At 45.4% G+C, this 13,334-nt stretch overlaps 1 protein-coding gene across 1 annotated transcript; it reads left to right on the top strand.

Annotated features, from left to right (window-relative positions):
- The first annotated feature begins 775 nt into the window (after positions 1–775).
- NOB1 (NIN1 (RPN12) binding protein 1 homolog) lies at positions 776–9,503 on the top strand. The gene is made up of 9 exons (XM_045795760.2): positions 776–1,315; positions 1,437–1,569; positions 2,408–2,538; positions 4,505–4,576; positions 4,767–4,895; positions 4,989–5,192; positions 5,767–5,864; positions 7,902–8,046; positions 8,736–9,503. Exons 1-9 carry the CDS (start codon positions 1,253–1,255, stop codon positions 9,003–9,005), a joined length of 1,245 nt encoding a protein of 414 aa, XP_045651716.1. The 5' UTR covers positions 776–1,252; the 3' UTR covers positions 9,006–9,503.
- The last annotated feature ends 3,831 nt before the right edge of the window (positions 9,504–13,334 follow it).

Here is a 13,334-nt window from a genome sequence, read left to right as displayed (position 1 = left end):
CAAGGCAGAATAGAGTCCAGTGAAAGAGGGTGGGAAGCCATCAGAGAGGTAGGGGGACCAGGATCCTTAAGTATTACCAAAGTCAGGAGGAGAGACAGTCCAGAAAGAGGAGATGGTCAGCAATGTCAAATTTTGCAAAGAAACAGAAAGCTGAGAAATAAAAACAAAACAACAACAAAAAGTTATGATCGACTACAACATTAGAAACAACCTTCCCTATTTCAGGCAGGGCAGGTAAGACAGAAACCATCGGCTCTGGAGATTGAAGAGAATAAATGGTAAGAAAAGTTGAGACAGATTTTTGGGGAAAGAAAGGGGATTTGGGCAACTGCTGAAGGGGATGTCTAGGGCACTGAAGGGTTTTCGGGGATGGGGGATAGGATGAATAAATTATAATTGAAGGATAAGATTGAAGACTTGACAAAGAAGGCTTGGAATGACTCAACGTCGCTGAAGATGAATGACAGAAAACCTACGTCATCATTCTGCAGAAATTCTCCAGCATGAATTTTAATAGGCCAGATATCATAATTATGGAATCTCAGATTTGAAAAGGAATTTAGAAGTCGTCTACTACTCCCTTTCAGTTCCATCCAGCAAAGGATTATTTGCTAGTAAATTACGTGCCTTGTTTAGAGGAGAGGGCGAGGACGTCAAAGACCCTCAAAATGAAGCGGGGTTACGTAAGCAGCGGTCAATAGAACATAATGGATAAGAAAGTGGCTCGAGGGTCAGTTTGTCCGTTTATCTATTTTTTTTTTTTTTATGAGTATGCTCCATGCCCAAGAACGTGAGATCAAGAGTCGCCCCCGGGTGTTACTCTTCTGACAACAAAATACTAGACATGTTAGCTGAGCCTAGCTCTCTTGAGTAGCTATCCCTTAACTGTAAAACAGTACATATCTCACAGACCTGTGATCTTTAAATGATCTGTAGTTTTTCTGCATTGACTGACTCGTAACAGTAAGACTATATACAGGTTTTATCTTAAAAGTAAAGAAGGCGCTAAGGGGTGGAAGCACAAGGCTGTCTCCAATGGTATATCCCAAAATTTGACCCTGCCCATACCTGGCGAGGCTGCCGGCGAGGTCGCGCATGCGCGCGGGTAGCCCTAAGCCGGGAAATGCCCTTGCGGCCGCCAGAAGGCGCCCCTAAGTCATAACTGTACCTCTCGGCTCCCGGATGCCCTGATTGGGACGTAGGGGTGGAGCCAGCTCCGTGCGCAAGCGCGCTGTGGGCGCGTTCGGTCAAGATGGCGGTCGTGGAGCACGTTGTGGCGGATGCCGGGGCTTTCCTGCGAGACGCGGCTCTGCAGGTATGGAGAGCTACCGCCAAGAGGAGCAGGGTCTGGGCTGGCGACCCCTGAAGTAGTGCGGGACGTCGGGCGGCGCTTTGCGTGATGTGGACGGGTGTGAACTGGGCGGGTCTCTCCGCAGGACATTGGAAAGAACATCTACACTATCCGGGATGTGGTGAACGAGATTCGGGACAAGGCCACGCGCAGGCGGCTCGCCGTCCTGCCTTACGAGCTGCGTTTCAAGGAGCCCTTCCCGGAATACGTGCGGCTGGGTGAGTGCCTCTGCCCCGGTGTTGATGGCGAAGCTGGGCCCCAGCCTACCCGCTCCGGACCGACTCGGATGCGAGTTGAGGTCTTGGATATTTTATCAGCATTTGATTCAGAAACTGCACGTTCTAGGAGATCATGGTGGCAGAGAGGCTCCCTGGGTCAGGAGTCAGTCAGGCCTTGCTAGTTACTAGCTATATACAAGTTACTTAATCTTTCTGAGGAAGTACTAGTAGTAATTAGTAGGATTTGGTTGAAGGATCAAATGAAAAGCTTTTAGTACGGTGCTTGGTACATAGTAAGTCCCCGATAAATTTTAGCTGCTAATATCTGCTTTTTAGGAAGTGTGAGTGGTATTGTTATAATGCAGAGCTGTTACAGAGCAGTCCAATAATTTTGGTTCATCATAAACTACGACAGTTATTAAGTGAATTAACTTTTAATCCCATTTTGGAATCTGAGTATTCTATTAATCTGGATTGTTATACTCAAAATCAAAGAATTTTAGACCAGAGAAGAGACCTTCTATTCCAACATAATACCAGAGTTTAATAAGGAACTCTCATCATTTGCAGACATTATGCTTTCAGTGACTTTCTATTAACTTTGTTCTCCTGTTCCTTCATCTGCACTAGATAAGGATGTCACAGTACATCTAACTGGCATAAATTTTAATGATAGAGAATACAAATGTCTCAACAGTGAGTAGAAAAAGGAAATGGATGAAAGTATTAAGAGGATTTTCTTGGGATATTGATTCTGAGTTCTTTTCATACTTTCACTATAGTTATCCAAGGTCATATGGCTTTTTGTTTCTAATGTGAGTTGGGACTCTTTTTACAGTGACTGAGTTTTCAAAGAAAACTGGAGACTATCCCAGCCTCTCTGCCACAGATATCCAAGTGTTGGCACTCACCTATCAGTTAGAAGCAGAGTTTGTTGGGGTGTCTCACCTAAAACAAGAACCAGAAAAGGTAAATCAGGAGGATTATTGGTTTTTTTCCTTTTAAGTTTTTTATTCTGGGAACTATCAGATGTAGAGAAGTAGAGGGAATAGTATGATGGACCCAGTGTCCCCATTATTCTTTCTCCACACTTATCAAGCCATGATCTATCAGGTTTCCTTTCTACTGACCCCAAGCCCTTAGAATTTTGAGCTCAGACATTGTATCTCATTGATATTTCTTGGTGTGTCTCTTTAAAAGCAATAAAACCGGGGCGCCTGGGTGGCACAGCGGTTAGGCGTCTGCCTTTGGCTCAGGGCGTGATCCCGGCGTTATGGGATCGAGCCCCACATCAGGCTCCTCCGCTATGAGCCTGTTTCTTCCTCTCCCACTCCCCCTGACTGTGTTCCCTCTCTCTCTGGCTGTCTCTATCTCTGTCGAATAAATAAATAAAATCTTAAAAAAATAATAAATAAAAGGAATAAAACCATGAAATCATTACACAAAATTAATAGTAATTCCCTAATATTGTCAAATGTCCACCTATTGTTCACATTTCCCAATTATTTTACAATTTTTTTTAAACATTTGTTTGGATCACGATCCAGATAAGATTCTTATGTTTCAGTTAGCAAATGCATCTCACTCTCTTTTGATCTGTAAGTTTTTAGGAAGGGTTGGTTAAATTTGGAAAATGTAGAAATAGAGTAAAAATCAACTATATTCTTGCTATTTTTAAAAACAGATTTATTTCCAAAAGCAAGAAAGAACACTATGTGCTAGCCTGCGTTTTGTTTGTTTGTTTGTTTTAAACTCTTTCCACCTTCAAAATTCTAGGTTCCTGTTGTGCTTTTACTGACTTGCCTACGTTGGCTAGGTTGAAGAGACTAATTGATTTGTAGCTGGGTCCTATTGGCTGTTTCCAGGCCAAAAGATCTTAGAAGCCAAGTTATCATGTAATAATTAATTTCAAATAGTGTTAATTAAGAATTGCTTAATATTCTTTGCCTAAAGTCATGAAAACTATTCTGAACTCACATTTGTGTACTAATTAGAACAGCTGTCACTTGTTTTCAACCAGGTTTAGAGTCCTCCAATCCAAAGAGTCTAAAACTGATGTGTAAAACACAGATTTGTGTGTGTCACCAGAATGTTTTGGGGAGATGGGTGAAGGGAAGCATAAAGCCTGACTCTCTGACTGAGCAGTGCGACTAGTAGCTGGGTTTCCATTTGGCATCCATCATTTCATGATACCTAAAAATTACCCTTTTCCTGCAGACTTTGGGCAGAATTTAGGTATCTTTTTTTTTTTTTTTTTTTTTTTTTTTTTTTTTAACTAAGTAAGGCTTGAACTCATGACCCTGAGATCAAGAGTCTCCTTCTCTACCCGCTGAGCCAGTCAGGCGCCCCAGGAGTTAGATATTTTGTATCAGAAGTTTTAAAACAGTATATCTTTGGGGCGCCTGGGTGGCTCAGTCTTTAAGCGTCTGCCTTCGGCTCAGGGCGTGATCCCAGCGTTCTGGGATCGAGCCCCACATCAGGCTCCTCCGGTGGGAGCCTGCTTCTTCCTCTCCCACTCCCTTGCTTGTCTTCCCTCTCTTGCTGGCTGTCTCTCTCTCTGTCAAATAAATAAACAAAATCTTTTAAAAAAATAAATAAAAAATATAACAGTATATCTTTAAAAAAATAATACAGTATCTTTTGACCCAGCAAGTCCACTCTTAGGTATGTATTCTAAGTATATAACTAAGGATACATGCAAGTTTTATGACCAGTGCTGTTCATTACAGCATTATTTATGAGGACAAAAAGAGATGTTCTAAAGTGGTTACTTGGTAGTAGTGGGATCACTGAAAAACTATTTTTATGTTTCCCAATATTCAGTAACTGTGGTAGAAATAGTTTTTCTAGTTCATTTTATTTACTCTTCCATGCTGAATTTTCAAACTGTGTATTTGTCTCCTAGAGCTCTCACTTCTTTCTTTTCTTTTTAAAGGTTAAAGTGAGCTTATCAAGTCAGCACCCAGAAACTCCTCTACACATTTCTGGTTTCCATCTGCCCTCAAAGGTAATTGTGTAGACAAGCCACTCTCTCCTGAGCTCTTCTGCTGCATGTCTCCACAAACTGTGTACGCTGAGCCACATTTATCTAGACTAATATCCTAGTTTGTCCAGCCCTATCTGACTTGTGTCATCTATCATCCATCTATAATCCTCTCAGTTTTCAGGTTTTAAAATTATTATTCTTTTAACTTCAGCCTAAACATCCACGAGAAACAGTACAACGTGGACACCCAGCTGGTGAGCCCGAGAACCTAGAATTCAGTTCCTTCATGTTCTGGAGAAACCCTTTGCCTAATATTGATCGTGAACTGCAGGAGCTGCTGGTAAGGCCCTGCTGTATGATCCCCTGATGACGGCACGCCAGCTTCTTCCTGCTGTTCCTATGGGCTGGGACTTTGTGAATTCCGTTGTTTCAGATTGACAAAGGTGATGATGTCCCAAGTGAGGAGGATGAAGAAGAAGAGGATGGATTTGAAGAAAGGAAAGACGAGGATAGCGACGATGACGGGGGTGGCTGGATAACTCCCAGCAACATCAAACAGATCCAGCGGGAGTCGGAGCAGTGCGCTGTCCCGAAGGACGTGCGGGTTGGCTGTGTGACAACAGACTTTGCCATGCAGGTGGGTGGATGGGCATCAGCCAGCCCTAGGCTTAGTTCATAACCTGTCATGGTCAGGGGTCCCTCTGAGGTTTGGGAGTATGTACAGCTCTTTGTGAGGCTTCTTTTCCAGGTTCTTGAAATTTCACCTGTGATCTTTGATTATTTATAGTTTTGGTTGGAAACTAGAAAATATAGTGACAAAGTATATGTCTTGCATTAAGTTTTTATTGTTTACTGTGCATGGTCTGTTGATGGGTCTTTTTCAGTAAGTTTCACATTTTGTTCTCAGTTAGGTTCTTGGAAAAAGTACAGGTTTCCAGCTCCCAAAAGAGTGTATTTGCCTTTGACAAGAAAAATGTTTTTGTTAAAAGAGAGATGTCTAGTGAGGGGACCTGGGCCCTTGAAATACAAGAGAAATCTAGGTCTTTGTCCCAGTTTACGTGTCTTGAGAGGCATCCTAAGCTTACTTCCCCTTAGCAAAAGCCCCTTACGAACCAGACCAGGCTCTGAAGTCCTTTAGCTGTGATTGTACAGATGTTGAAAGGAACTCTGATCTTGCCAACTTGGGTTGTGCCTTCGCTTGGTGGTTGCAGAACGTCCTGCTTCAGATGGGGCTGCACGTGCTGGCGCTGAACGGCATGCTGATCCGCGAGGCCCGGAGCTACATCCTGCGCTGCCACGGCTGTTTCAGGTACGTGGCTGATGGTCTGGACCCACGGCCTCACTCAGGACTCTGTTCTCTTCTGTCCTTTCTGCCAGTTTGCGGAAGGACTGCTTTGTGGACAGGGTTTTTCCTCCACCTTGTCCTTCATATGCTGCTGGGTTCTGTCCTCACCAGAGCACTGAAACCTCTGGGACAGAGGTCGCCAGTGACCTCCTGTCTTATCTTAGTCGTAGGATTAAAGGCATGGATTGTGGAGCCCAGAGCCCTCATCATGTAACCATACGTGTGAAACATTTATGGATGAAATGATGCCTGGGACTTGCTTTGCAGTAATACACACGTGGGAAGAGTGGGTGGGGGTAGAGATGGAACAGGATGGCCATCAGTTGCTAGTTATTGAAACTGGGTGAGGGGCCCATGGGGTTCATTGTGCTCTTTGGTCTACTTTATGTGTAGATTTTCTATTTAAAAAAAAAAAAGGTGGAATGGATTCGGATTACACAGGTTCAGATGCAGATTCTGTCTCACAGTAGCATTACAAAAGTTGGTGAACTTCTCGGTGCTTCAGATTTTTCCTGCTTAAAATCAAAAAAGCTAATTGTCCTAGAGGAGAGTGTGGTATGTGGAACACAGGACACAGTCCACTCAGGTGAACTGTTAGTTCTTAGACCATGCCTTTCTCTTCCATTTCTCTTCTGGCTCTTGAAGTGGTCCTTGTGGTGGGGCTGGTGTTCTGTGGGCAGGCCCCGGGGTCCCAGAGACCTTCTGGGAACGGACGAGATGGTACTTCAGCCTTGCCGGTGAAGCATGACCCTGGCACCTTATGATATGGTGGTGATCCTGTGGGTCATCTCGTGGAGCAGCAAGGTGTCTCCTTGGGTCCCTGGTGCTGTTCCACTGAGGGTCAAGTTGACTAGATGGACCACTGCCCCCCTGCTGGCTTCGAGACAACCAGTCACTCATGGCCCCGGGGGCCCTGCCCTATCACCAGCCTCTGCATTCCTCTGAATCTTCAGTCTGAAAATGTACCAGGCTTAAGACAGTAAACCTCCTTGCTTCATGAAATCGCATTTCCCCCATGGCCCTTTGTTACAAAACCCCCAAGTTCCCCAAGTCAACACCCATTCTTAGCAGCTCTTAAAAACGTTCTCCATTCTTGTGAGATTAGCCCAGTGACTGGACGGTCTCTTACACAGGATAATTAGTTCCTAACATCTGTCGAGAGGCACTTGGTTTACTCTCAGAGACTTGCAGGTCAAGGATTCGGCTCCTCAGGAGATTCACCTGACTCATCTCCTGACCACTGGGAATGGAGGGGCAATTCCTCAAGGACACGTATAAACACTGCCACTTGGTCCTTGATGGCAGCAACTTTCTTGTCCAGGGTCCGCTTTTGGGGCTTATATGTGTAGGGGCGAGGCAAGGCCTCAGGACCTGCCCCCGACACCCACACTTGCTCAACTATAGCAGCTTTCCAGTGTTGCCGGTGTCATTCATCAGTACATTCTTGGCACCTCTGGCGCCACCTCCTGGCTGCCGTCTCAGGGCAGGGAGTGGAGAGCCGCAGTAATACGCCCCTTGACTAAGTACCGTGATGTGAAGAGCAGTGATTGTGCAGCGAGGTTTCCGGGCTTGTATTTGCCACTTACTAGCTCTGATCTTGAGCAGGGTACCTTATCCTTCCCCAGTTTCCCCATCTATAAGATGGACATAATGCCAACTCCATAGGACTGTTTTGATGTTAAACTTGTGGAGTAATGCCTACCTAACAGTTCAGTAAGACTTCATTACTAGCGTAACAACGCTCGGCTCAACCTCCATGTTTACGGACTTGCTGCCTGTGTCCCTTAATTCACCCTTGCCCTCGGCGCAGCGTGGTGGTGGCTTGCTTGTATCAGTGGCAGGAGGTCAGGCAGCCATAGTCTGTGATGCATCAGGGGCCATTCAGCCTTCCCCCTTCCTAGTCACATCCTTCTCCTCTGACGCCCACAACTCACCCTATGCTCGGCGACGGGGTTTGTCTCCCGTGGCTTCCGTGCAGAGCCCTTCCTTTTCTGTTTCCAGGACCACATCTGACATGAGCCGAGTGTTCTGTTCGCACTGTGGAAACAAGACCCTAAAGAAAGTGTCCGTGACCATCAGCGACGATGGAAGCCTGCACATGCACTTCTCCCGCAACCCGAAGGTGCTGAACCCTCGGGGCCTCCGGGTGAGTGGCAGCTCTCCCACTCCCCTCGCAGTCGGGCCTCTTAGCACCAGGATCAAAATCCATAGAGAGGACCAAGAAAGGCTTGGCATTTAATTGTCCCGCTGATTCCTTGAACCTGGCCCAAGATGGTCTGGCGCTCATCTAATTATGTCCCTGCCCTGGAATCAGCCATTTCTCTATGGAGCTTGGATTCCTTATGGAGAATGGGGTTTTGAAGCAAAGAGCTGAGCACAGGGTGGGCTTATTGCCCTCAGGGGTCCGAGATGTCTTAGCCCATGGTGGACAGAGATTGTAAGCCAACGCATGTGTGTATAAATATACATGGGAGTATTTTCTATTATGTATCTGTATTTTAAAATGAGTTTATATGTTCTATTTCAACCCAGCAGAGTTCATTCTCGCCCTCCCTCATATCTTGACACCATTTTCCATAATTATTTGCTCAATTCTAGGATAGTTGTTTTAGAATTACTAACCCACACCAGTGAAAATGGTACCTGCTTAGTCGAGCTCTGCGTTTGGAGGTGACGGCATTGCTGGCTGTGGGTGTGTGGTCACGGCACTAGCAGCAGTGAGTGATAACGCTCCACTGATGGCATCTGTCTGCGTCCAGAGCTTGACATGAACACAATTGGACGTGTTTGAATAGGGTGCCCTGTCCTAATGGCCTTTCCTCATGTCGTTTGCAGTATTCACTTCCCACTCCCAAAGGGGGCAAATACGCCATCAACCCCCATCTGACCGAGGACCAGCGCTTCCCTCAGCTGAGACTCTCCCGAAAGGCCAGGCAGAAAACGGACGTGTTTGCCCCTGACTACGTAGTGGGGGTATCTCCCTTTGCAGAGAACGACATCTCCAGCCGGTCCGCTACCCTGCAGATCCGAGACAACACCTTGGGAGCAGGGAGGAGGCGGTTAAATCCCAATGCTTCCAGAAAGAAGTTTGTGAAGAAGAGGTGAAGTGCAAGCTCTACGGGCAAACAGGATCGCCACTGCAGCTGCTGAGGCACTTGGGTGCCTCACTGTCCCAGCTGTCAGTCTCTAGAACCATGTGGGTGGGAACAGTAGGCCTGGCTGACGCAGTGCTGCTTCCTGACTCCTGGGGATGGGTCGGGTGGGGTTTGTGGGGGAACGGGGCCATCCCTTGGCCTGTGAGCATCCAAAGAGCCGGGATTCCTGCCATGTTGAACGGACTTTGACGCAAACAGAAGGAACGGCGCCGTGGAGCACATCCTCGGCATTCAAAGAAAGGAACTTCCAGCTGGTCATATATTTGTAATAAATGTGGTTATAAGCTTCTGTGCCTTTTCATTAAGTCGCCAAATATTTCCTACCTAGGTACTTTGAAGGTAATATTTAAGCTGTATACTCAAGGATCAAGCATTTAGATTTTTTTTTTTTTTTACACGAAAATATACTAAGTTTGTTATAATAAAACTACGAGCTACTGTTTTTTCATTTTTTAAAACTTATTCTTTGGATGCCTGGTTGGCTCAGTCGGTGAAGCATCTATCTTTGCCTCAGGTCATGATCCCAGGGTCCTGGGATGAGCCCCGCATTGGGCTCCCTGCTCAGCAGGGAGTCTGCTTGTCCCTCTGCCTGCCGCTCCCCCTGCTTGTGAGTGTACACACACTCTGTGTCATGTAACTAAATAGAATCTTATAAGAAAAAAAAAAACCTTATTCTGAAGCATTTGCTGAAATGCATTCAAGAGAGTTCAGTATAGTGAACTGTAGCGCTTCACCTAGATTCACTCTTACTTTGCCTTGTTTTCTTTTTCTCCTCCCACACCCATGAGTACACCAAGAATCTCCCAGGGAAAGGATGTTCTTTGCATAAATTCAAGAAACTTAACATTGACACGTTACAGTTACTGATGTAGAGCAGAAGTCAGTTTTTTCCAGATTGTTCCACCGTCCTTCCTATCATTTCCCCCCAGTTCTGAACACTTTTAAAAAAAAAAAGATTTATGTATTTTAGTGAGAGAGGGGTAGACGGAGAGAGTTTCAAGCTGACTCCGTGCTGAGCACGGAGCCGGAGGTGGGGCTCAGTCCCATGACCCTGAGATCATGACCTGAGCTGAAACCAAGAGTCGGATACTTAACACTGCATGACCCAGGCGCCCCTGAACACTTTAACCTATGTCTGTGCAGTTGGCAATTATAATAGTACAAACCACGTTTTTAAAATGTCCCTGTTTGGGTTTGACAGATTGCATAACCTCAAGCGAATTTAGAGGGAAACACTGGGCAGGAATGTTCCATGAGTGATAGGTATACAGGCTATCATGGTGATGTTAACTTTGATTACTTGGGATATGAACCTGATTACAAGATTTTTTCCAAGTTCTTTCCAGTGACAGTACATATACAAATTATATAGTAATCTTCAAAAGCTCCTTAATGAGGTTTTTTTTCTTGTATGGTTATCTTATCCATTTAGCATATAGTTAAATTGAATTTAAACCAAAAACATTAGCAAGGTTTTCACTATTTTCTTTAAATACATAAACACAGTTCCAAAAGTAAAAACCAAAAGGTATGCTTAAAGCTAGATGCCATTCCCTGCCCTCCTGTTTCACCCTAACCCATATAGGTCATTGGTTTCATTTGTTTCTAATTTATCCTAATTTTGTTCAACTTTTTTTTTTTTAAGATTTTATTTTTAAGTTATCACTACACCCAACGTGGGACTTGAACTCACAGCCCTGAGATCAGGAGTCCCATGTTCCATTGACCAAGCCAGCCAGGTGCCCCAACTGTTTTCTTACACTAATAGTAGGAGCGCCTGGCTGGCTCGGTCCGTAGAGCACGCAACTGTATCTCGGGGTTGTAGGTTTGAGCTCCATGTTGGATATACAGGTTACTTGAAAATAAAATCTTTTTTTAAAAAAAGTAGTATGCTGTATTTTTCCCCCACTGGAAATCACTCCATATCCATTTATAGAGGTCTTACTGTTTTTATTCACTCTATCATGAAAAGCTACCAATTCAAGCACTTCATTATGTTCCTGGGCTGAGTATGTAATCCACGTTTGTCCATTTACTGGGTAGGACATGGTTACGAGGTGTGGGTGCTGTGAACAGCAGTCGTCCTCTACACGAGATTAAATGCCTGAAAGTCACGTAGCTTGTGAGTGTCCAGACCAAGGTTTGGGCTTAGTCCAACAGCTTTTATGCAACAAACGTGCCAGCGGAGACCACAGGAAACAGGGTGAACACTGACTCCCCTGCACTCCATCTCTGTGAAACTCATTGGGTGGGGTGCCAACTCATGGGGTGGAAGAGAGGGCAGTAGGGGCAAGAGCGTGTGAGAGTCCATTTCTCTTTCTCCTCATACTGTCAGACTTACAGAGAAGCAGGGGGTAGCAGAACACCCAAGAGCCCAATGTAGAGGCCAATTTTAGGCAGCCTACTTCAACAATGGAAACCTGAGTCAGGTAGAAGGACCCATAGGGACCCCCAACTCCCCCCCACCTCCCCCCCAACCCCCCCACCTCCCCTACCCCCACCACTACATACAAACAGGCCCATCAGGCGACCCACCTCAAAATATCCATAAGTCCTAACACCCGGACCCAGGTACCAAAAAAGGAAAAATCCCATACATTCCCATACCCCCTCACCTCCCTTATCTCTAGAACCAAAGGCCACTCTGGTCCCACCCAGCAAAACAAACCTCAGAACATTGCTGCTCACAGTTTATAGGTCACACTAGTCCTGGGGCCCTACCCAACCAGACGGGACCAAGAAATGCAATCCCAATCAATAGCCAGAAGGCAGGATGCTACAAATACTTGGTGAGTAGCATTAGTGACAACCACAAACTGTAGAGATGCATACAAGTGGCTTTAAAATAAAAGTGGGAGCAGGAACAGTAGGATAAAAGAGGTTATAAGTACGTGCATAGCAAGTTGTTAATTCCAGGGTTTAGGCCCTTAGGACTTGGAAGTTTTAAAAGCTTAAGAACTTTTATAGAAGTTATCCGTGTGAGTTTTGATTGTTAGTTCAGGACATTTGAAACTCGTATTTAACCCAAATCCTACTGGCAACCCTGACTGACAATTATTAATAATTAATAAGATAATTCTGAGATTGGGAAACTGAAGGACTCCATAAAAATCTGCTTTTTGGGGGTGCCTGGGTGGCACAGTGGTTAAAGCGTCTGCCTTCGGCTCAGGGCGTGATCCTGGCATTGTGGGATCGAGCCCCACATCGGGCTCCTCTGCTGTGAGCCTGTTTCTTCCTCTCCCACTCCCCCTGCTTGTGTTCCCTCTCTCACTGGCTGTCTCTATCTCTGTCAAATAAATAAATAAAATCTTTTAAAAAAAAAATCTGCTTTTTGTTTCTTTTCCTGCTTCTATTCTCACTAGTGCCTATACCCCCACCCCACTCTACACAGGCCTCAGAATATCCTCCTTGTAAGTGACAAGGAGTTAATGATTTCTCTAGAATTGAGAACATCTAAGGAAGGGCCGGATGAGAAGGACCCCACAAAGCCACCACATGCATATTCCAGACCAGGGGAGCTACATATTTTGATGCCAAGAGCCTCTGGCTCCAAGAAATAACACCTGGGCCCTCGTCTTTGTTCTAACAGATTCCTGGATGCTGTGAGCACATGTGCACCGGACCACAATTCTCGCTAAAAACCCCCAGACCCTGAACAAAGAGGAGACTAACGCTCCTTTCCTTTCCGAGTCTCCCAGACACACCATCTGTAACTGTTCTCTAACTTCAATACGCTTGCATTTGATTTCTCTCCTGCATGAAGCCAAGGACCCTCTTGTCTAGTCCTGCGGGACCCCCTCTGGGTCCCCAGATCAAGCTTGCCGGGATCAATTCTATACTGCTATCCTCTTTAATACAAGATACAGTTAATAGCAGTGTTAGTGACATTTCCAAAACACCCCCCAGAAAAGAGCACCACTGTAACACAAAATCAGGGAGCAAATGCAAAACTGGGACATCTGGAAGAATAGCCCCCAAATTTACTAGTTTTTTTCACCCCAGTACACGTGGACAGGGAGATAGCTATAGCGGAAATGATTGCCATGTCTAGCTCACTGTGTTTGTGTGTTCATGTGTTTGGAGGTAAATTCTCCTAAATGTAACCTTTCTGCATTATTAAGACAACAATGAGACTGTAATTCCGGGACCCATGATGACCCGGAGGTGTGGTGTACGTTTACTCCACTGTAGTCATGAGCTGTTCACATGTCTGCAAACTTGGAACTGGGTGGAGTTTATCTTTCCGCACCCTTCACGAGGCTCATTGCCAGGTTTCTGA

This window comes from Ursus americanus, chromosome 21, assembly GCF_024610735.1.
Source record: "Ursus americanus isolate L20-20 chromosome 21, mUrsAme1.1.p, whole genome shotgun sequence".
Classification (NCBI taxonomy): domain Eukaryota; kingdom Metazoa; phylum Chordata; class Mammalia; order Carnivora; family Ursidae; genus Ursus; species Ursus americanus.
The sequence above is the reverse complement of the archived record's forward strand: the minus strand, read 5'-3'. Positions and strand labels throughout refer to the sequence as shown.